This window comes from Martes martes (assembly GCF_963455335.1).
Source record: "Martes martes genome assembly, chromosome: 1".
Taxonomy (NCBI): domain Eukaryota; kingdom Metazoa; phylum Chordata; class Mammalia; order Carnivora; family Mustelidae; genus Martes; species Martes martes.
Window position 1 is genome coordinate 213,288,165 of NC_137888.1, and position 22,891 is coordinate 213,311,055.

Here is a 22,891-nt window from a genome sequence, read left to right on the forward strand (position 1 = left end):
CCAGACGTGCCCCCTGGGCCAGAGTTGGCTGGCCCCTGCCCAGTAGTTCACACAGGCCAGGTCGGAGGCACCCCGGAGTAGGTCCACGCTGGCGTCCGCCCCCAGCCAGGGCCCCGCTCACTCGGAGGGCTGCCTTGTGTTCCAGATCCAGTGTAAGCTGTTCGTCTTTGACAAGACCTCACAGTCGTGGGTGGAGAGAGGCCGGGGGCTGCTCAGGCTCAATGACATGGCATCGGCTGACGACGGGACGCTCCAGTCCCGACTAGGTGAGCTGCAGCGCGATGTCTCTGCAGAGGCCCGGGATGGCACAGACCTCTTCCCAAGGCCCAGGAGGGCAGAATCCCCACGCAGGTCCCCACCAGAGAGCCCCAGCACCCGCGGCCTGCAGGCCCGGGCCCCATCCCGAGGCCCTTGCTGCCAGCTCTTCCGTGACTGTCCTCTTTATGAGTGTGACAGTAAATGAAACTACCTACTTAGCAACTCTTACACGTGTTTTCTAATAATTCAAGTGCTGGCGGTTTTACGATGGAGAGGGAAAATAAGAAATCAAACAGCCCCAGACAGCCTGTGGTCCTTGCCACACACCTTCCCCAGCCCATCCCAGCTGCTCCACGCGTGCCTCAGCGGTGGGCCCACTGCTCGCAGGAGGCTCAGGGAGTGCACACGGGGTAGTCATTTGGAGCCCAGGACCCCACCCGCAGCCTCCCTGAGCTGGCCCACACTGTTCCATCTCGGGCCCCGGGTTGGGGTGGGGAGAAGTTGGCTGGTGGGAAGACAAGGTGTCGCCGCCGTGTGCACGGGGTCAGGGCACTTGCGGGGAGGATGGACTCTGAGAAAGCAGACAGGCTGACGGCGGCCTTGGGTGGATGTGACGCGTACTTCCAGAGAAGGAAGAAGGTGTGTACCCTCTTTTTCTCCAGTCTCAGTCTGTCTCTATCTCGCTCTTGGTGGAAGCTCTAAGCAGCCATTGGCCTCAACGTTTTTTCTAAAAAAAAATTGCAGAGTAGGGGCTGGGGCTCGGCCTGTGAATGGGGCAGTCAGGGGGCATCTGCCTTCTAGGCAGCGTGTCACATGACAGTGTCACAGCCCCCAAACGTCCCTCTCTGACCCTGCCTCCCACCTAATCATCCCCCTTCCCCAAGGGAGCCACCATCCTAGCACCTGCTGGGTGGACCAGCAGAACCCTCCCCGTGGTGGACGTGGCCATGAGGGAGCTGGGTGGTGCAGGGCTGGCCCCCAGCGGTGGGGCTCAGCAGACTGGCAGGCAGCTTATGTGGACCTTGAGAGAACTGTGGGGTTTTGCCCTCGTGGTGGTTTCCTTTCCAGGATGTGTCTCTTCTCCTAGCTGGCTGTGGGGTGGGGGTCAGGGCCCAGGGCTGAGTGGCCTTGTCCGTTGCAGTGATGCGGACCCAGGGCAGCTTGCGGCTGATCCTCAACACCAAGCTCTGGGCCCAGATGCAGATCGACAAGGCCAGTGAAAAGAGCATTCGCATCACAGCCATGGACACTGAGGACCAGGGCGTGAAGGTTTTCCTGATCTCCGTGAGTAGCCCTGGGGATGGGAAAGGCTACTGCCGCTGACCTGGGGAGAGGAAGTACTCAGCCCGGCCCCCGCAGGACTGCAGTAAGCACTGCCCCTCCGGGGGTGCTCTGCACCGGCGGTGTGGGCCAGGTTGCGAAGGGGGAGGCCTCTGGGCCCGCCAGTTTCCAGAGGGATCCGTGGAAGAGAGGCAGGAGTGGTCCCGCATCACCACGTGCCATGCCAGCTGCAAGCTCGGAGTCCCTGGGAAGGACGGGCCCGGGGGCACCTGGAGCTTCGGCCCACTGTCCCTGAGCTTGTTGAGGAGAGAGGGTTAGGCTCCTCCCCAGACTCAGCCGGGGACTATGGGATCCCATCACTGGGGGGCAGCAGCCGCCCTGACCAAGAGATCTTACAGCCCGCCACTTCCCTCCGCCTGTCCCAGGCCAGTTCCAAGGACACGGGCCAGCTGTACGCAGCCCTGCACCACCGCATCCTGGCCCTGCGCAGCCGCGTGGAGCAAGAGCAGGAAGCCAAGATGCCCGCCCCTGAGCCCGGGGCAGCCCCGTCCAACGAGGACGACAGTGACGAGGACGTCCTGGCTCCATCGGGGGCCACTGGAGGCGGTGAGCCGGCGGTCCCGGCCCTGGCGGGGGTTGGGGAGCCTGACCCTGGGGGATGGGGCTCCAGCCAGGGCAGGGACCTGACGGTGAGGCCGCTGCTTCCCAACAGGTGCCGGCGAGGAAGGGGAGGGGCAGACGGCCGGAAGCACATAGCGCCGGGAGCCGGCTGCCCGCGAGCCTGCTGCTTTGTCCGTCTGTCTGCCCACCCGCCCGCCCCACCCCGCCGGCAGTGTGGAGGCGCGGGGCTCGGGAACCACACTCCCCGCTGGGTTGGCCACAGTTCGGATCCGCATGTCCCGTTCAGAAGCAGACTCGGGAACTGCCTGAATGTGGTTTGGGACACGAGACCTCATCATATTGATGAGCAAAACGAAAAAGAACATTTCTTCCCTCCCCCTCCTTTGAATTGAAATGGCACATTAAGACTTGTCACGGCTTCTCACTGGGACTGGGACGCCCTGTTTCTTCACCCCTCCCTCCTCGTGTCCCCGGCCTCTCTGCCGCCGCCGCCCGCGCAGGCCACCGGGTCTGTCCACACGAGTATAAACACTGGGCCTGCTGGACGCTCTGTTAACTACCGTATCCAGTTTCCCACACTCTGATCCGGGGCTTGTATTTTTAGATCTTTTTCCCCCAAGGCTTTGTGTTTGGTTTCTGAGGTTAAGACTCTCCTGTGCATTGAGCGGGCGCAGCTCCGTCCTGGGCCACATCCTCCTCCCCCCTGGGCTCCTGGCCTCTGTGCTGGGGTGGGGTCAGGCCCCCACTTGTCCCCCACCCACGCTTGCTCCAGGGCCAGTCCTGGGGTATTGAGGGACTGGGCCTCAGACGTGCGGAGAGCTTACCTCAAAACAGGGTCACTGGACCTGGGAGGGTCCCTACCCACCCCCTGCCTTTCCCCGTCATGTCGGTCAGCCATCGCCTGGCGCCCAGGCACAGACCCTCTTGCTGTTGGCCATTCCTTGCCCAGCCCTGGACGACATCACTGCCCCCGAAACCATCCAGGACCAGGGGGCCTCTGTGAGAGGCAGAGGAGGGACCTTAGCGGGGCCTTCGAGGGGGCGGGCTGGGGGCTGGTTCCAGGCAACCGGCCGTCTCCCGTACTCGCTGCACACACAGGAGCGAGGCCAAGAGCCAGCCGGCCCTCGCCCACCTGGGGCGGCCTGTGAAGAAGGGCCCCGTGCACAGGGCCCCGAGGGTGCTCCAAGGACAGTGCCCAACCCCACCGTCGGGTGAGCAGAAGGCTTTGTCTCCACAGCTGTGCCGCCCGCGCCTCGGCTCGGTTGTGTGCAGCCTGGGCCCCGGGAAGACACCACAGGCCCTCCCAGCAGACCCAGTCACACTTCTCTGCTTTAAGCCTTAGCCAACTAGTGACAAGTAAAACCAGATAATGCCCATGTGTTTTGGAACATTTATGTAAGATTGTCATATGAAATGTATTTGGGAACTACATTAAAACTTTTAACTAAAACCCTGGCCTCCTGCATGCCCCAGGGGCCTCAGGAAGCCGGACAGCCCGGCCAGGAACAGCCTCCACCTCTCAGAGCCGCCTGGCCTGTCTGCAGACCCCGAGCCCCTGCCCCACACCCCACACCCCAACTCCGGGCAGGTGACTAAACTTGGCTGCCTTCCAAGACTGGCCGGCTCCACGCTGAGCTTTGCTTCACAGAAAGGCTGTTTGCTTCCCTGCCCAGGGGCCGGCTGGCTCCCGGCGGGGTGGGGGCAGCTGCAGCGGCTCTGTTGAGGCCCAAGGTCTGCATAGCCTGGACAGGGAGGGCCTCGCTTCCTGGGGTCCTAAGACCCGATCCAGCCAGTCCTGGGGCCTCCACCTTGGGCTGAGCCCGAGGCCCTGGCTCAGGGGCCAGGGTGAGGGCCTATGCTCTGGGGTGGGGGCGGGGGGGGGCGCTGAGCAAGTGTGAACGGCTCACAGCTGCCAGGCACTGGTCATCATGGCCACAAACTCCTCATCTGTGTCCACGGAGGTGCTCACACCGCTGTAGTAGTCCTGGAATTCAGCCAGCGTGACCTGGGGACAGATAGGCTCTAAGCAGGGACCAGAGACCCAGGCAGAGGGTGGGGGGCTGTCTGTGGGCACCCACCTGCCCGTCCTTCTCGGAGGAGTCGAAGTTGTCCAGGAAGCGGCAGAGCACCTCCTCCTCGGTCCACTCCCCACTTCGCACCTTGGGGTGGGCGCGGCCACTGTACACCCCACGGAGGTCGTCCACGGTCACCACACCGTCCCCGCTGCGGTCCAGCTTGGCAAAGGCAGCTGCAATGACCGCCTCCCGGGCTGGGGACATGGGGGGCTGGAAAGGAGCATGGAGTGATTGGGGGGCCTAGTGCACCCCAGTCTGGGGCTCCCGGGCACCCAAGGTCGGCACAGACATTGGCGAGCCCACCGAAGCACCCCCCGCCCCCTCCGACAGCAGGGCGAAGGGCCTCACCCGCAGTGCCCTCAGGAACTCCTCCAGGTCGAGCGTCCCGCTGCCATCACGGTCCCAGCGCCTGCACACGCCCTCTGCTTCAGCCGCGTCCAGCACCAGCCCCAGCTCGGCCAGGCCCCGCTGGAGTTCCCCCGAGTCCAGGGTCCGGCTCCTGTCCCGGTCCAGGCGGCGGAAAAACCTGAGGGGTACGGGGCGCAGTTAAAAAGTGGTCCCTGGGGCTGGGGGTTAAGAAGGTTTAAGGGGACAGCTCACCTGGCCAGGCCCTGGATGCCCAAGGCCCCCCGGGACAGGCACTGTGCCCGCAGCTTCTCCACAGTGGCGTCCACAGCATCCATGGCGGGTCGGGCGCTGGGCAGCTGGCCAGGGGAGAGTTTGAGAAGGACTCCCACTCGGCTGACCGGGCTCTGGTCCGGTGCCACGAGCCCGCCTTGTCCACCCGCCTGCTCACCTGGCCTGCAACTGTCCTGGAGTCCAGACAGCCACTCCTCTGGCTCCTGGCTCCCAGCGCTGGCAGCGCGTCCTGCCTGGAAGGCCTGTTGCTAAGGGATGGTGGCTCAGGAGACTGGGAGGGGCCCCAGCTGTAACCCTCACTGTGCCAGTGCCTCATAGCTCTAGACACAGCCCGGGGTGGGGGGGGCGCGTGGAGTGGCAGGGCCAAGAGGGACAGGGCAGTGCTCTCGCTGGCACCACCACCCACACTCTGCCCTGGTCACTTCCAGCCTTGCAGTGACCAGGTCTGGGACAGAGCCAGACCCAGAGAGGGAGTGGGGGTGGTCCCCCTTCCTGGCCACAAGAAGGAGAAATGGGCCGCAGCCCTACAGTGACCACAGTGTCCCAGACAGAGGCAAGGCCATGCCGAGGAGGCTCAAGCCCCAATTCCTGTGTGACCTGGAGCAGCTCTCCTCCCCTCTCTGGGCTCTACTGGTCCCCTGCTCCTTTTCCCAAGGGCAGCAGCCAAAGCTGCTGAGGGATCCAAGTTCAAAAGGCCTTGAGGCGGCCCAGGCCCCTGTCCTGGTGCTCAGACCGGTGTGGCCAAGCCAGGACAGCGGTCTTACAGACTGTTCTAGCATTCCGTCAGACAAAGCAGTTCCCGATAGTTTTTCCAGGGCCAGTGTGGGGTTTCTGTCGACATGGGTCTTTTGGTGGTTGGTTTTTTCAGTTCTCAAACATCACTTGGTGGTCTTGCTCCTAACAAGATGGCGGAGCCAGGGCACTGCGGTCGCAGATGAAGAAGTGGCCCCGGCCCCCCATGGCATCCAAGAAACACCGAGGCCGCCATCACAGAAGGCCTCCGATTGAGACGCCGACTAAGCGTTCCACCGACTGGCAAGATGGAAAATGACACTGGATTAACAGGAAGTAAAACGTGTGCCCCGTTTGGGGACCCATCTGCCACAGAGACCCAGAGGTCATCAGAGGCTTTTCAAAGCCTGGACTTGGACACGGCACAATGGTGCTGTCGGAAGTTGCTGCTGCTGTCAGAAACCAGTCCACGGGTCGCACGCAGCCGGGCACTGTGGGTCAGGCCACAGCTGATGTGACACTGTCGGCATTATGCAAAACTGCAGTGACATTCTGGTGGCTCGCTGCAGCCCATAACTCTTCGAGTGGGCAGAGAAATACTCCATTGTGTTTTTCATGAGGGTTATAAAAATCACACTTTTTTTTCCCCATAGGAAAATGTAAAAGATCACCACAGTTATTGTAACTCTGCTTTTGCCTCTCCTCGTTTGAAGAGAATCAGAATGTCGACAGTAACCACTCCGGAAACTGGAAGTGGCCCAGGCCCTCCCGACCCCGAGGCCAGCTGACTTCACCACCCTGAGCCTCACTTTCCATAGCTGTACGATGGGGAAGCCTGGGCTGCAAAGATTAGACACGAGTGCCCGTGACGGTAACTTGTGTCCCCCCACCCAGCAGGACCCCACCCGGGGCCACCTCTCCAGCCCCGACACAGGAAGAAAGGAGGAAGGACCAAGGCGAGAAAATCATCCAGTTTATTCTTAAACTCAGGCAGGCCTCAGCCCGCCTTCCCCTCGTACAAGCAGCACCCCTTATTGATCCAGAGAAAATGGGGCCATTGTTACTGCACTGAGGGGTCACTGTTCGACACCAGGCAGGCCGGCAGCACCATCCTGAGGGCTGGGGCCGGACAACGACCTTCCCAGGCCAAAACAGGCCCTGCCCCTCAGCGGTTCCTGGTGTGACGGTTCCCTGAGTAAGGAGGCAAGAAGACGTGGGACCCGGCTGGGCAGAGAAAGGCACGGGGTTCCCTGGTTTGGTTGGGGGAGGGGAGGAAGGCACCCTGAACGTCTCTGGCCAAGAAGAGCAGCATAGAAATAAGGAGTTTAAAAATAGATTCTCCAGGGAATATCAAAAGGAGCGAGCTGTTTGCTAGAAAAGCCGAACTGGCTGGGACCGCATCAGATGTGCTGGGGGCCCCTGGCTCCCTTCAGGGCCCACAAACCCCATCCTGTTCCTACTGAGGTCCGAGGTCCCAGGGTGCCCCTGGCGCTGGTGATAAAGAACAAAGAACAAAAGTGCTGGCCTCAGGTAGCTTACACTCTGGTGACAGGACATCCCCTGAAGAAAACCATGGGTAACAGCAGGGGTAGGCAGGGAAGGCCCCCCCACCCCCCCAAAGGTCACCTCTACGCAAAGATCTGAGTGACAAGGAATGGCTCATGTGACATCTGGGGGAAGAGCAGTCCAAGCGGACGGAACAGCCAGCAGAAAGGGATGCCTGAGCTCTCCCTGGGGCAGCACCCTAACCCGGCCGCCCGCCCTCTTCCAGGTTAAAGGTTGACAGGCAGGCAGGCTTAAGGGAAAGAATCTAGGATTAAAAGTTCATCTTCATATAACCAGTGCAAACCGGCACAAGTCTTGAGGTTCCCCGTTCTTGTCTGCGACGAAGAATAAGGAAGCTTTAGCCTGGGGTGAGGGATGCTTCAGAAGGACCAAAAATCGGGGCAGGGGGTTAGGGGGAGAAAAACTTGATGCCATCTGCCTGCACAGGCAGGAGATCTCAAACCCAGATGCTTCTGGGCCAGACATGCAGCCCTAAGAGAGATGAGGCAGCCAAGTGGGCCTCACACTTTGGCTAAAGAGGGTACCCTGAGCTCAGATCCAAGCAGGCATGGCCAAGACTGAAGCCAGAAATCCAGATTTTTGTGAAACGTTGCCAATTTTTTCAACAAGTTGATTGATGTAAAGTTTTGTTAAAAAAAAAAAAAAAAGAGGGGGGGTGCCCGGCTGGCTCAGTTGGTAGAACATGCGACTCTTTATCTCAGGGTTGTAAGTTCAAACCCTACATTGGGTGTAGCTACAGATGACTTAAAAATAAAATCTTTAAAAAAGAAAAAAAAAAAAACCTGTCTGGGCTAAATATGCCTTTGGGCCTTGGGCTGCCTGTTTGAAATCTATGACTTTTTAGCAGGTTTTGATGCTTGCAAAGGATTATGGCTCTGTCACGCGGCTTCCTCTGGGACACTGGTGACCCCCAAGGACACCCACAGCAGTGGAACTGTGTCTCCATTGTGTCATCTGTGCTCCAGGGCTCACACCGTGGTCCCAAACACTGCAGGCTGCAGGTGGTCCCTGTTCTCCTCTTCCCCAGTGCTGTTGGCAAGGCGTGGACTGGGCCCACCAGGGAGTGGGTGGCTGGGGTCTCTGGCTGGCAGGGGCCCCAGGCGTTCAGCCTCCGCCAGGGCGCCCAGCAGCCCGGCCAGGGGTGGCCGGCGACGGCAGATGTCCTGCAGCAGCTCCGCCCGGGGCTGCAGCTGCCCAATGAGCTCATCCCTCTGGCGTACAGCGGCCTGCAGGCTGTGGACAGTGGCTTCGGAGGTCAGCAGCTGCTCCTGGAGAGCCGCAATCTCACTGGCGGAAGGCAAGACAGGGCAGTTACGGTACTGAGGGGACCAGAGATTCTCCTCCTCCCTGCCCCTGACTTCCCGGGGCTCCCCATCAGGATAAAGGCCATGCTCCTGCTTCAAGACCCCCTTGTTACGGATTGAATGTGTTCCCTCAAAATTCTTATGTTGAATCCCTAGCCACACACCCCCCCCCACGCGATGTATCTGGAGATGGAGCCTTTGGGATGAGCTCATGAGAGTGGGACCCTCATAGAATTAGTGCCCTTGTAAGAAGATACACCAGAGAGTTTGCTCTCTGGCCTTGTGAGCACACAGCAAGAAGAGGACGATCTGCAAGCCAGGAACTGAATCTGCCTGTGGGACTTCCCAGCCTCCAGAACTGTGAGCAGAAATCTTCAGTTGTTTAAGCCCCCCAGCCTGTGGCATTCTGTAATAGCAGCCAAAACAGACTAAAACCCCCTGATTGCTTCCCTGCAATTCTCTTTTTCCCTACATCTTTTCCGAGTTGTTGTTCAGCTTAGATGGCTCCTCTTTTTTTTTTTTTTTACGATTTTTTATTTATTTATCTGACAGAGATCACAAGTAGGCAGGGGTGGGGCGGGGAGCAGGCTCCCGCCAAGCAGAGAGCGTGACAGCGGGCTCAATCCCAGGACCCTGGGATAATGACCCTAGTGGAAGGCAGAGGCTTAACCCACTGAGCCACCCAGGCATCCCTAGATGGCTCCTCTTACAGGAAGCCTTCCATCTAGGCCCCCTCAGAACCCCATGTGCCTTTCCATCACAACCCCAACCACCCAATGTTGTAACTGCCTAGTGATGTGTCTGCCTAAGGGCTGTGCTACGTAGGTCTCACTCGTGTGCTCTAGCGCCCAGCACAGTGCCTGACACAGTAGGTACTCAGTAAAGATGGATGAATTAATCCAACCAGCTCCGTTCCCACCGGGCCCCTGACCTCCCTCCTCCCCGAGCACTTGTCACACCCCTTTCAATTCTCAGCGCCTCTTCAAAACCAGAGGGGTTCTTCTCTGCTCCAGAACCTGCCATAGATCCCAGTGCCTAGGAGGTCGGTGACCCCTGCGCCACTCGGAAAAAGCCGATTTTGCATTGTGGAAAAGTGAGCTCTAAGTTAGAAATCTGCACTTGTGTGATAACCTCTTAACTTTACGTGCCAGTGATTCGAGTTTTCTGGTGTTTTTTTCGATCCCACCAGTAGTCCAGCCCGCACGTGACTGCACACGGCTCCCGCGCCTCTCCACCCTTTCCAGTCTCGGCTCCGCCTCCGCCCACCTCAGAGAAGTCCACCTGGCCCACCCCGGGCCTCACCAGTCCTTGGCGCGGCCCAGCTCGTCCAGGGCAGCGCGCAGCTGCTGGTCGTGGCGGGCCAGGCGCTCGGCCTGGGAGCGCACTGTACGCTCCGCCGCGTCCAGCCGCGCCTCCAACTCCGCGACGCGCCGGTGCACAGCCGCCAGGTGTGCGTTCGCCTCGCGGATCTGCAGCGGCGGCGGCGCCGACATGGCCCCGGCGCGGTCCCCGGCGGCCCGGAACCGGCCCGGGCCACGCCCCCGGGCCACGCCCCCGGCGGGCCACGCCCCCAGAGGCCCGCTCAGGACCTCGGCGCGATTGGCCGCGACACGATGGGTCGCGCCCTCCTCAAACCCAAACACCCTCACTGGTCCCGGCACCTCGAGACTCCGCCCCTGAGCCCCGCCTAACTCTAAGATTGGCCAAGGACCTGACAGGCCACGCCCCCAGGGGGGCCGGCATCCTCGGCGGCGCGCCCCGTTCAGGCTCCTGCAACGGGACTGGTCACTCCTTCGAGACAGGCCCCGCCCCACTGAGAAGGCAACACCAGCATTGGTCTGGGTCCTGAGGGCCTGGAAGCCTGACCACGCCCCAGGCTTCGCCTCTCTCAGATCCACCCCAACGGCCACGGCCACGCCCCTTAAGCAAATATACAGCTCTGGATTGGCCAAGTCCCTTTCGGGGCGTGTCCCCGGTTCTGGCCTTGCCCCCAAGTCTAACGCGGAGATCCTCTGGCCCAGGGCTTGGACAAGCCAGCCACAAGGTGGGCACAACTGGTGTCCCGCTAAAATCCTAGCCCTGAGATCGGTACCTCTGCCCGCCCCCGAACCTGGCCACGCCCCAAAATAGTCGCACGCGCTTCAGAACCCGGCTTGGGGACCGGCAGGGCGTGACCACGCCCCCACGCAGATTCTGGCGCTGGGAGTGGTCACATTTGCGCTGTGCTCCGCCCCAGAGCTACATCTTGCTCCTATCAAGTGGAGCCCCGCCCCGCACCCGAATCTGCGCTTGGAGATAGGCCTAGTACCGGTCATAACCCGCCCCTGGATTAGGCCCCACCTCCGGCAGTCAACGTTTCCTAACCTAGGACCTTCTGAGTTGGAACTACCGACCTCTGCCTTCACTGAATCTGGCTGACCTCAGTTTCTCCTTGATGAAGTCGGCTGGGGATGCACGCGTGCTTCCTTGACGCCAGTCCCGACTCGGCGCGTGCGCGCCGCCGTGTCTGTGTCCGCGGCGTTCAATAAAGTTGCACGCTTGTTGTCGAGCCCTGCGTCCGAGAGGTTGCGCGCGCCGCCCAGGAAGTCTCGCGAGAACAAGCGGCGGCTGCCCTTGGGCGCGGGGAGCCGGCAGGCTTGTGTGGTGAGGGGTCGGGGGTTCGCAGTTATGGCGCGGACTCTTCTTCAGCGATACCTGGACATCCCCGATGGCACCGAGTGCCACCGCAAGACCTACGCCAGCACCACAATCAGTGGTGCCGCTGGTGAGCGCCGGCCGGGCCCCGAGGGCAGAGGATGCAGGGAGGTCATAGAATCGCTGGGGGCGGTCCCAGGGCGTCCCGGGGCGCTGGAGGGGTCTCGCAGGTGGTGTAAGGTTGTCGCCGGGGTATCTAGGGCGGCCCTGGGTTGCTGGGGAGCTCTTGTACGAGATAGACTCTGTGGGGGGTGTTGGGCTAATTCAGAGGGCGCAGGAAGGCCACGGGGTCACTGGGAGCTGTCGGAGGGGGTGGCAGGAGCGCTGGGTATCTCACGGGGTGACACGTGGTCGTCGTGGGGGTGTCTGAGGCGGCCCTGAGGAACTCTTGTGTGAAGGAGGTCCGGCAGGGTTGGAGGACACCGCGAAGTGGTACGTGTGACAGGCTGGCCACTGGGATCGTCAGAAGCGGTTGCCGGGGGCTGGGATTTGGGGGTTATTGTTGAAGCTGCCCCCAGGCTCTGGAGAAGTCGTTGAGTGGCAGAAGGCCATTCTTGAGGTCAAAGGAGCTGGGGATTCAGGAGAGTTAACGAAGTTGAGGTTATTTGGGAGAATCATGGGTAATTATTGGTGTGTCTCCGGGCGGGTACAGAAGTTTGAGAACGTTGAGATCAAGTCTTTTTAGGGTTCAGGAGAATGGGATGGTTAGGGTTATCTGAAGCCTTTACTGAGACCACCAGAAGGGTCGTAGTGGTGCCGAGGAGGTCACAGGTGAGATGGGTCCGGGGCTACTATAAGGGTAGCCTTGGGAGGACAGAAGGGGACTCAGCCCTGGCACTCTCCTGCAGGGGACACCTCAGCATCTCACCCCTTCCATTCTCTCTGAGAAGTAGGAATGACGGTTTTGGCCACCTCCCTATCTCCAGCTCCTGAAACGAGGCCTGGCAGAAGTTGAGTCTCCCCTGGGAGGCATTTGATCAAGGGTAATCATCGCCCTCCTTTCCTGAGATCAACAATTATTGTGCCCAGTTTTCAGGGGTGGAAACTGAAGGTCAGGGAGGTGTGTGGACTACCCCCAGGGCATTTTCGAGCCGGTGTGCAAATCCACGTCTGCTGATCTGCTCCTGGGGGTGGCTGGGGCAAGGACTGTGTGTGCAGGGTCCCTGTGGAGGGGCCTCAGGAGAGAGGGTGGATGGGGAGTCTCTGGGGATGACTTACATGGCATCTGCTTGAATGGTGAGTTGTCGGGACACTAGAGGTGTGTGGCAGGGTCTCTGGGGGGCCTTTGGAGAGGGTTGCGAGGTGCAGGATTGGACCAGTGCAGGGAGACGTTATTCTGGCACATTCTTCTAGGGAGATGCTGACATTGGGGAATGCCTGGCAGGACTTTGGGGAGGCTCATCGTTGTGTCTAAAGGGGAATTAAAGTGGGGGGGGTGGCCTGAGGGGCACGGGGGGCCTTCGGGGAGATTTGGGGAAGTGGGTGGTTTAAGGGATTTTGAACCTGAGAAAGACACTACTGTTGGTGTTTGTGAGTAGGAGTGCGCACTTGTGATCACAAATGCGCAGGCCATGGGGGGTGGACTGAAATCCCAGGAGGCCGTTGTGGGAGACAGAGCACGTTCCAGGAGTGGGGTGTTGCTGAGAGTGAGGAGCTTCGGGGGGCTTGCTGGAAGGTCTTTGAGGGAGTGTGGGTGGGGACTTTGACAGAGGTCTGTGCCAGGCAGCTCAGATTTGTGGTGGTCACCGGCTCCCGTGAGCCTTTCAGGGTGTTGCTCTGTGTGTGTGTGTGTGTGTGTGTGTGTGTCTCTCACTTTGCCCGCCTGCATTCTCTCTCACTGGCCAGTTCCACAGGACTCCTGGATCCTTCCTTACCTCCCTGCCTCCCCTCAGGCTTCAGTGAGAGAACACTCTTGTTTCCTGCTTGCTTTCCTGGAGGAAAGGGAGCCTCAGCACCCGGGGTGGGCACAGTGACCCTGAATGAATCAAGTGGATGAATGAGTGAAGTCACCCAGTGACTCTTGTGGCTGGATGGGTGCGGGATGGATGAATGAATGTGAACACAGTGACTGTGACAAGGGATGACAGCCTGCAGTCCCTGTGAAGGAAGGGAGGGATGGGGAGGGCGGGTGGGCGGAGCGTGTTGCACTGTGTCCGGAGGTCACTGCTGGAGGCTGATAGAGAGCCAGGAGCAGGTGGGGTTGGGAAGGGGGCCTTTTGCGGGGTGACGGCGGGCCATGGAAAGGTCTGAGGCAGTAGAGATCACAGTAGAGGCAGTAGAGACCACACCTGTGGTAGGTCACTGTATTGGATGATTGCTAGGAGACAGTTGGGGTGGGGCGGTCTTTGTCCTGGGATAATCGGGGGCTTCCGGGTCATCCAATCCCAGTTCTAGGACTTCCGCGGGGATTAGGATGGTGGGGGCACGGTCTGTGTGCAGCATGGAATGTGAGCTGGCAGACGGGTTGGGACAGGCTGGCCCTGGGAGGTCCCTGTGGTGACTGGGCCATGCCGCGGGTCTGCAGGGCAGGGGGGGCTGTGTTGTCTGCCTGAGCAGGGTCAGCTGGGGCATGGGGAGCTCTGTGTTGGGCTGTTTCTGTTGATTTGGAGCCAGCCAGGTGGGCCCTGGTCTGCCCCCCACTGAGGAATTTCTGCCCAGGGCCTTGCGTTGGCCTCACCCCAGACCCACACACCAACCCCGGGCCAGTGTTTGCTCAGGGTGCCTCAGGACAGAGCCTCGGGCCTCACCACCCACCTGGCATTCAGCTCCAGGCCCAGCCCCTGCCAGGCCCCTCATGCGTAAGAGCCAGTGTCAGGCAGGGAGGCGAGGGCGAGCAGAGATGGAAAAGCTGACCAAGAGTGTCGAGGCCGGGTGGGCGGGAGCGGTTGCCGAGCCAGCCAGGTGTGAGGGATGGGCCCAGGCCCGAGCTGCCAGCAGGGAGGGGGCCCAAGGGTGATGAGCAGCAGCCTTGGCAGCCCCGGGAGCCAAGTCTCCGCCAGGGAGCCCTGGGCCCCATGGGAGAACGCAGCCTTGGCTGGGAGTGGGGAGCAGGACCCGGACGCCAAGCCCGGTGGGGCGCGACCGTGGTGTCTGTGCTGCCCCTTGAGGCTGGAGAGCAGCCCCTCCACGTGGCCCCCGGGCCTGTTCTCGTGTCTGCTGCAGGCTGGACCGGGTGCGCTGTGGAGGGCGAAGGGCCCTGGCCCAGTCAGGCCTTGAGGAGAGAGGCCTGGGGCCCAGAGGTGGGGATGAGAGCCCAGCGCTTGGAGCAGTAGACGGGGTTGGAATCCCACCGTGGCGGCCCGGTGTGGGACCCTGGGTAAACCTCAGAACAGCGCCTTCCTGGGTGAAGGGATGGTGCTAGGAGCTTCCTTCCGGGCGCCATGGGGAGAGAGGGAGAAGGGGTTTCTCTGATAGTGGAGGGGTCTGCCCCCAGCCAGGGGCACTCCTGGTCTCAGCGCCCAGGCCCTGGTCCGACACACCTGCCCCTCTCTGGTTCCACAGGCCTGATCGTCTCTGCCTACAGTGTCATACTCCAGCCCCCGGATTCCTTCCTGGAGGGGGTGGCGAGGACAGGGCGGTACACATTTACTGCAGGTGAGCGAGCCTTGGCGGCTCCTTAGGGGCCCTCGTGGCACTGGCCCCTGGGCCCTGACTCAGCGCTCACCCCCCGACCCGCACCCCAACAGCCGCCATCGGAGCCATATTTGGCCTTACCTCCTGCCTCAGCGCCCAGGTCCGAGAGAAGCCCGACGACCCCCTGAACTACTTCATTGGAGGCTGTGCCGGAGGCCTGACCCTGGGAGCACGCAGTGAGTGAGCCCCCCACCCCTGACCTCCCCTGACCACAACCCCCCATTCTGTCCCAGACCAGGGACCAGGTGGGGCCTAGGTGTTTGGGACGCTTGCCCTGCAGAGGAGGGGGCAGTCCCCGTGAAACCTTCCCGTGACTTTGAACCTCTGTCACCAGCCAGTTCAGTACTAAGAGCTGCCTTGCGTAAGCACCTGCTGCATATCTACCTCACCAAGCCCATACAGCTCCCTGTGGCTCCCAGTGGCGTTCAGCCTGACCCCCAAGGGTCAGCATGACCTGCCCTGTCCCCTCTGCCCTCCCCTCCTCCCCTCTCCCCCTTGCTCGCTCTGTACAAGCCACCCAAGCTGCCTTGCTGTCCTCCAAGCCAGGCCCAGTCCTGCCCACGGGCCTTTGCATGTGCTATGCCCACTTCCTGGAGTGCTGTTGCCCCAGATGTCAGCACAGCTCCCTCTGTCACTGTCCAAACCCCACTGTGTGTGATCTGGGACCCCCACTGCCCTCATTCCATATCGCCCTCCCTTGCTGCCCCTTGTCACAGAACACTAGGCCACTGCCTGGCTCTGCCCCTGCCCCACGAGCGTGGAGACCGTGCACGGTTCTTATGTTGCCGTCCCTCTCGCAGCACCCAGAACCCTGCCTGACCAAACACACAGCCCCGCGGGGGAGCTACACTCCCCGTCCCCACCTAGAAAGGCGCGGACTAGCTCAGGGTGCTTGGGTGGTCCGAGGTCACATGGGAACCAGCAGAGCGTCCCTCCCTAGTGGGAGGCAGGCCGGGAACCCAACACCAGCCTTGCACACCGGAGCCACTGGGAACCCAGAGCAGACAGCGTTCTCTCCACCTCCCGCAGCCTCAGGCCTAGCGATTGCTGTGGCCCACCAGCCGGCCAGTGCTTGGTGGAAGGTTCCAGTCCGGCAGGAGGGCATGGTGGAGGGAGGTCTGCACATCCTAGGGTTTGACACACACACCCCCAACCTGCCAAGGGGGTGAGCCCTGCCCTCAGCAGGCTGGCCTCCCTGCCCAGCGACAGCCCTCAGGCAAGCAGGGGCCCCCTGCGCTCTTGCTTTCACGGCCCACAGAGCAAATAGAGGGCCTAGCACCTGCAGCCAGGGCACCAGCTCAGACTCGACCGAGCGCGGGTGCCCCCCTCCCCACACCCAGACCGACAGCCTAGGTTCCCGGTTGCCGGGTTTCCGCACACATCTTCAGCCGAGGGTCACCGGACTTAGTCCTCGAGGAGCCCACAGCCCCATCCCCTATATCTCAAGAGAAGGGCGTGCCCTGGGGCTCCTGGGTGGCCGTGGGGGAGCCCCACGCACGCCTGACGCCACCCTCCCGACTGACAGCCCACAGCTACGGGGTCGGAGCCGCCGCCTGCGCGTACATGGGCATGACGGCCGCGCTGCTCAAGATGGGCCAGCTGGAGGGCTGGAAGCTCGTCGCGGCGCCCAAGGTGTAGTCCCACCGCCTCCTGGGTCTGCGGGCAGGTTCCGAAGCAGAGAGAAATAAATTCTGTGTATACTTGTTCGTGTGCGTCTCCCTCCCCTCCTCTCCGGCTCTCTGGGGTGAAGCCCCGTCCCCGGCAGGCTAGCTGACAGTGACATGCCAGCAGCAGCCCGGCAGGGGACCAGGACAGAAGGCCTCCGGGTTTATTCCGGCAGGGCCAGCGGCGCCAGCTGGGCCCTGAAGACAGGAGCTGTGCAGCGCCCCCCCCACAGCCCTCCCTGCAGCCCCCCTGCAGGTCCCAGGCCATCCCGTCTCTGGGCACCCCCCCAAAGCCAACAGCGTGTGGAAGACACACCCAGGGCCCACGCAGGGCCTGACTCCAAATTCTTGGGCACTGGAGCAGAGCACCCCAGACAGGAGGGCCCAGGAGCCTTGTCCCTGTGCGACAGGCAGGTGGCTGACAGGCCACCAGGAGCCTGCAAAGCAGGGGCCCGTGGTGGGGCCCAGAGAAGCACCCTGATCCTCGCCAGCCACCTCCTGTCAGGCCCAGTGATTTACGCAGCCCCGGAATGCTGGCGCGGCCCTGCCCCCCGCGTTCTGCAGAACTGGCTCTGGCCGGGCGCTCTGGCAACCGCGAAGGAAGGCTTGCTGCAGCGTGTCGCGGCGGGCCATAAATTAGGGCTCTCCGGGCTTTACCCTGGGGAGCGGGGTTGTGCGTGCGCGGGGATGGGGTCCTGGCAGGGTCTGGGCACTGGAGGCAGCAGGAGCCGGGCCCTGATGCCCCTTTCTCACCCCCTTCCCACCCCCTCTCTCCTCTGCAGCCCACCCTGGGAACAATGTGGTCAGAAGGCAGACCGGAGGCCTTGCTTTCCTCCGTCCCCACCGGGTCATCACTCAGCCGGATGTCGGGCAGCTCAGATCCAGTACATGAGGGCCCCAGGCCCTGCTGGCTGCGGCCAGCACCACCTCACTGCCCCATGGCCACTCCAGGTCTCCCGCCAGGGTGGGCACCGGCCTGAGAAAGGCTGGAAGGGGAGGTACACCTGGCAAGCCCCGAGAGCACTCTGGGGTCCCAGACCTGCACCGGAGTCCCAGCTCCTGGTTCTGTACTGCCTTTATTCTCGGGGGCAGGTGTGGACAACAGGGTCCCTCCCTCAGCAGTGTTCAAGGAAGAGGGAAGCACGCCTTCCGTGCATTCTGAGTGGGGACGGGTCCTTAGGCTCCCGCACCAGGCAGGCGTGTCCCTGCAGCAGCCAGCAGGGGGCAGAGCCCAGCGATGCGTGGCCCCAGCCCTGGGCGGTGGAGGAGTTGGGCTGTATCCCTGCCCCTCTCCAGGCCAGCGTCCTCTCCCTCCCACTCCTCATTCCTCCTGCCCGCCACAGCAGGCTGAATGGGGGCTTCAGTGAGTCGTTTCCATGGACCTGGTGCCGAGGGTAGGGCCTGTGGTCACCAAGGGCCGGAAGAGGGGGACCTGGTCAAGACCCAGCAGTCGGTCACTTCTCAGCCGGATCCGCCCAGGCCTCCCCTCCCCATACACCCTTCCTCAGCCCCCAGGCTCCTTTATTTTAGAAAGAGAATGAGCATGAATGGGGGAGGCAGAGAAAAAGAATCTCAAGCAGACTCCACACTAACCACAGAGCCCGACACGGGGCTCGATCTTATGACCCTGAGATCACAAGTTGAAACCAAGAGTCAGACGCTTAACTGACGGCCACCACCATCCTCAGCCCCTGGCTCTTTGTGAGGCCCAAGTCCCAGAGGAAAAGCAAAAATTCACAGCCAGCCAGCCCCTTCCTGCCTCCTAGCCTCAGTTTCCCTTTTAGCTGGCTCAGACCAGGGCTGTGCTCGACACCTACTCACCCCTCTCTGGGCTGGCCGCCAGTGTTGGAGCAGGCCTGCCAGGCCCCCCAGAATGGGGCAGGAAGGAGTGGCTGCCTGCTGGGCTCCAGGGACCCCTGAGCCCAGACCCCCTTGTCCATAAACATTTATGAGGCTATGAGGAACTGACATCATCCTGCCCCGCACACAGACCCGAGGCGGGGGGGCTTTGGTTTATAGTATCCAGTCCCCCGACGCACACATTGCTTGGGACCCCACCTCCTGCCCCAGCAGCCCTGCTTGGGGTAGTAAAGGACCTTTCCAGAGTACAGTGGTCCCCCTGCCCCCATCCTGAGCTTGATGAAGCCATTTCCAGCCCCAAGCAGTCTGGTCTGGAGCAAAGGGAGGAACTCAGAAAGGGCCTTCCAGGGCAGGGGGCTGGGGAGAGCAGGAGGGCTTCCTGGAGGAGGACAAAGTAGGGAAGGGAGAGTCTGAAGATCTGAAGTTGAGGTCTTGCTAGATGTGCATGATGGGGAAAGAGGTCCTGGGCAGAAGACAGATCAAAGGCCTGATGTGGGGGACAGAGCAGAGCCGGGGAGCGAGAAAGGGCCTGCTGTTCACGCTCCCCAAGGCCCCCATCCCTGGAGACATGCTGCCCAGTGGAGACAAGTCTACAAGGACTGACACCCCTCCAGGCTCTGCTGCACATTTCGGGCTCTCTGTAAACCAAGAAAATGTGAGCGAGCTAAATCCCACCAAGGAGAAGAGCCGGGGAGTCCGCCCCACTGGCAGAAGGCTCCGTTGTTAGCTCATCTAATCCTTGCCGCGGCCCTAGGAGGGCGCTGTTCTCCTGGTCCTGTTTCACAGACGAGGACACTGAGGCCCAGCCAGGCGGCTTCATGGGGCCTGGCTTGCGGCCGGCGCGCAGCGTTCGTTCTTTGGAGGATGTTAGCGGTCACGGGCAACAGCCTATCTCTGAAAGACTTCTCAGGCAGTCGCGATTGGAATATAAGCAACCCAGTGGGAGAGGCAAGTGATCTCAAAAGTGACACCCCCACAGGTTCCTTTAAGAAGTTACGTGGGAGGGGTGCCTGGGGGCGGCTCAGTCAGTTAAGCACCCACCTCTTGGTCTTGGCTCAGGTCTTATGAGTTCAGGCCCCACGTTGGGCTCCACACTGGGCATGGAGCCTACTTAGAAAATAAAATTAAAGAAAAATTACCTTGCATGTGGGCCGGGGCGGGACACACCAGTCTATGGAGAAGGGGGCGTGGGGCCTGAAGGGCTCATCCTTTTGTCCTCTAACCCGTCTGTGTGTCTGCCTGACTTTAGACCCTGTCCTGGCTCTGCCCACTCCTCCCTCCCTCCATGGCCCCCAAGCAGGGCCCTCGCCCATCATCCCCCTCCTGCCACAGCACAGTCTCCTCCAGGCATCGCTCACTCCCACCCTGCAATCTGTCTTCCCTGACGCAGCCACCAGAGGGCGCCCGTGAGCATCTGGGGTGGATCCTGCCCTACATCCACAGCCCTCCAGGGCTCCCATCTCCCTCAGAGTAAAAGTCCAAGTGCTCCCTGAGGCCCACAGGCCCTGCATGACCTGCCTTTCTCTTCCCTCCCCTCCCCTCCCCCCTCTCTACTCCTCACTCCCTCTGCTTGCTGTTTCTTCAACACACCAGGCCAGTGCTGCCCCCAGGGCCTTTGCACTGGCTGTGTTCGCTGCCTGGAACACTTCCCCTACTCACAGAGATGACATCCCACCCAGCCAGCAGCTCGCTATGCACCCTTTACCCACCTCTAGGTTTGCCCACAGCATTTAGCAGCTTCTTGATCCCAGGTCATCATCACATGCACCGTCTCTCAGACCATGTATCTCCTTGAGGGCTGGGACATGTCCTGGCTATTACACCCTTGGGTTGACAAGCAGCCGAGGACCACAGCCGGGCTCCATAAATCTGTGGCCCAGCCCTGCTTCCCGGGTACCAGCATTCACGACACTCCCACTAGCTGATGGCTGGGCTGGGGGGCCTCGGGGAAAGAAACCGTCCATAAACCAAAGCTCAAGTCCAGACTTGGAGCCCACTTACAGTATTTACTGAGAGCCTAGTGTGCCAGGCATTGTCTCGGGCCTGGGGTCCCATCAGCCAACAAAACCAACGACATCCGTCCTTGGTGAAGGCCCTGAGGCCGGATGGAGCCCGGTGCACCCCCACCCCCACCCCCCTGCTAGGAGGCCATGTGGCCGGGTGGGGGGCACAGTGGGATCCCTGTGAAGTGAGGGGAGGGGCCAAAGTCAGGGCATGTGTTCCCAGGGGGACACACAAGTCAGGGCGGTGTTTGCTGTCGGGGGTGGGGTGCTGACTGCTGGGAGACCATGAACCCCATCCTGCTTTCCCTGCAATGCCTCCGGGTTTCACTTCTGAGTGAAGACCTCTCCCTTGTCCCGGCAAAGACCCCTAGAGCAGCACCAGCTCACCTGAACACCCCCAACAGGGCTGCTCTGGAAGGGGGTCTGAGCACCACATGCCTTGGGGCACCAGACAGCTGTGCCCAAAGGGTCCTCCTCACAGAGGGGCAGCTGGGGGAGGGGTCTTCTGACTGGGTTCTGATGGGGAGCCTCAGCCCAGCGTCGCCACCTCAAAGCCTGAAGCCAGATTAGTCCTCACTTCGGGGGTCTGGAAGGGGGGGGCAGAGCTTTGCCCCCCCCAAGCTCCTGTCTGGCTTGACATCCAGGGCTCAGAACCCAGCAGAGCCCCCAGTTGCGTGGCTACAAGTCAACTCAGGCATCCACAGCCAGAGAGTGACTTTGCCGGTGGGAAACTGAGGCACAGAACAGTCACTCCCGCCAGAACCTCTGGTCGTTCCCCTGCAGTCACCCCTCCGCCTTTTCCTCTGGTCCTCCTTGGATTGGAAGCAGAGAGAGGCCCCCGTTGGCCCCCAGCCCCGTATCCTTCCTCAAAGCCAGGCAAGCCGCCTGGGAGCTTCACAGAAGGCTGGGTGGTCGGCCCCGGCCCCGGCCCAGCCCAGCCCCCGGCTCACCTCCGGGAGCCCCTCTGGGCTCCGAGCAGTGCCTGACCCAGAGCAGGAAAGGTGTGAGCCAGGGCAAGGCTCCGGGGACCGGACAGGCAGGAGGGCTCTCAGCCCACTTGGAGGGGCTACAGTCAGACCCACGGCCTGGCCTGAAATTCTCCCTCCTTTCTGAAAAACCCATCTACATGCTTTTTGCTTTGCCCTTTTTATCCCCCCACAGCAGCCTTGGTTGAAATCTATTTTACAGTTTCTTTTTTTTTTTTTTTCAATCGGTAAAACCAACTCAGACCACAGAATGTACAGTATGCCAAAGGGTGTTCAGAAAAAAAATACTTCTCTCCCCAGCCACCCCCCACCCAGCGCGGTTTCTTGTTTCTCCTTCCAGCAATGTTCCATGCCGAAGCAAACACGTCTGTGTATTTTCTTTTCCTGCTACAGAAAGTCTAACACACTGTCCCTGCCGTTTCACGACCTGAGTCTGGTTTCCCGACAACAACACATCTTGGATTTCTTCCTGCCCAGCAAACACCCGGGTCTTGCTTTTTAACGGCCGCATAATATTCCGTCCTGTGGCTGCCGTGTCGTCCCCACTGAAGCACCTTTCTCTGTTCCCGGGTTTTTGCTACTAGCAAGAGCCCAGCAGCGAAGAAGGGCCTGTTCTAAATGCCATTTTGCATGTGGGTAAAGACACATCATGCTTCCTGAATTCTGGCATCAGTGCGCTCAGTTTGTTACAGCTGGTCCCCGCCAACTGATACATTGTTACAAACTAATACATTGTTACAAACCAGCATCCACAGCTGACATGAGGGCTCTCCCTTGCTGGGTTTGGAGAGATGTCGCATGGCCAATACCCACCTTTGTAGTCTCACTGCCCTAAAACTCTGGGCTCTGCCCATTCATCCCTCCCCACCCACCACCACCCTGGGAGCCAGGGATCCTTTGACTGTCTTCAGTTTAGCTTTTCCAGAATGTCACAGTTGCAATCCTACAGCGTGTAGAGCCTTTTCAGACTGGCTTCCTTCACCGGACCATATGCATTTAAGGGTCCTCCGTGTCTTTCTCTGGCTTGACGGCTCATTTCTTTTTAGCGCTGAATAACATTCCATTGTTCTGGCTGTCCCGCAGCTTATCCGTCACCCGCTGAAGGATGTCTGGGATGCTTCCAAGTTTTGACAGTTAGGGAAAAAGCTGTGATAAACATGCGTGCGCAGGTTTTTGCGTGGACATGAGTTTTCAACTCCTTCGGGTAAATACCAAGGGGGAGCAGTTGCTGGATTGTATGGGAAGAGCGTGTTTACTTTTATAAGAAACCTCCGGAAATGCCTTCCGGAGCGGCCGGCCCATGTCGCACCCCCACCGCAGGGGACGAGAGCCCTGTTGCTCCACGTCCTCGCTGGTGTCTGTCTGTGTTGTCCGAGCTCCGGATTTCAGCTGTTCCAGTAGCCGTATATAGCGGCGTCTCGCGGTGGCTCTCATTTGTCTCAATGTCCAACCATTTTCTTGAGCCTCCACCTGGGAGCCTAGCATGGGTCCAATATCTTTTTTTTTTTTTAAGGTTTTATGTATTTACTTGAGAGAGAGAGAACACGAGCGGGGGTTGGGGGGAGGGGCAGAGGG

The 22,891-nt window shown here is 60.8% G+C and overlaps 4 protein-coding genes across 21 annotated transcripts in view; 2 read left to right on the forward strand and 2 right to left on the reverse strand.

Moving 5' to 3' along the window:
* Positions 1-3,606, forward strand: part of RANBP3 (RAN binding protein 3) — a 53,249-nt gene extending 49,643 nt beyond the window's left edge. For all 18 annotated transcript variants that reach the window (XM_080820027.1, XM_080820015.1, XM_080820010.1 and 15 more), the window contains 4 exons: positions 146-266; positions 1,400-1,542; positions 1,965-2,145; positions 2,252-3,606. In XM_080820027.1, the coding sequence (XP_080676153.1) occupies positions 146-266; positions 1,400-1,542; positions 1,965-2,145; positions 2,252-2,295 (489 nt within the window). In that variant the 3' untranslated portion in view covers positions 2,296-3,606. The remainder of the gene's footprint in view (positions 1-145; positions 267-1,399; positions 1,543-1,964; positions 2,146-2,251) is intronic.
* Positions 3,545-5,066, reverse strand: CAPS (calcyphosine). The gene is made up of 4 exons (XM_080820163.1): positions 4,836-5,066; positions 4,584-4,761; positions 4,239-4,445; positions 3,545-4,165 (listed from the first exon to the last, which is right to left on the reverse strand). Exons 1-4 carry the CDS (start codon positions 4,916-4,918, stop codon positions 4,064-4,066), a joined length of 570 nt encoding a protein of 189 aa, XP_080676289.1. The 5' UTR covers positions 4,919-5,066; the 3' UTR covers positions 3,545-4,063.
* Positions 5,067-7,796: 2,730 nt separating this feature from the next.
* VMAC (vimentin type intermediate filament associated coiled-coil protein) lies at positions 7,797-10,005 on the reverse strand. The gene is made up of 2 exons (XM_080809927.1): positions 9,779-10,005; positions 7,797-8,459 (listed from the first exon to the last, which is right to left on the reverse strand). The coding sequence occupies exons 1-2, from the start codon at positions 9,967-9,969 to the stop codon at positions 8,141-8,143; spliced, it is 510 nt and encodes a 169-aa protein (XP_080666053.1). The 5' UTR covers positions 9,970-10,005; the 3' UTR covers positions 7,797-8,140.
* Positions 10,006-10,798: 793 nt separating this feature from the next.
* On the forward strand, positions 10,799-16,509 carry NDUFA11 (NADH:ubiquinone oxidoreductase subunit A11). Its single transcript, XM_080809937.1, has 4 exons — positions 10,799-11,240; positions 14,672-14,764; positions 14,857-14,979; positions 16,329-16,509. Exons 1-4 carry the CDS (start codon positions 11,144-11,146, stop codon positions 16,439-16,441), a joined length of 426 nt encoding a protein of 141 aa, XP_080666063.1. The 5' UTR covers positions 10,799-11,143; the 3' UTR covers positions 16,442-16,509.
* The last annotated feature ends 6,382 nt before the right edge of the window (positions 16,510-22,891 follow it).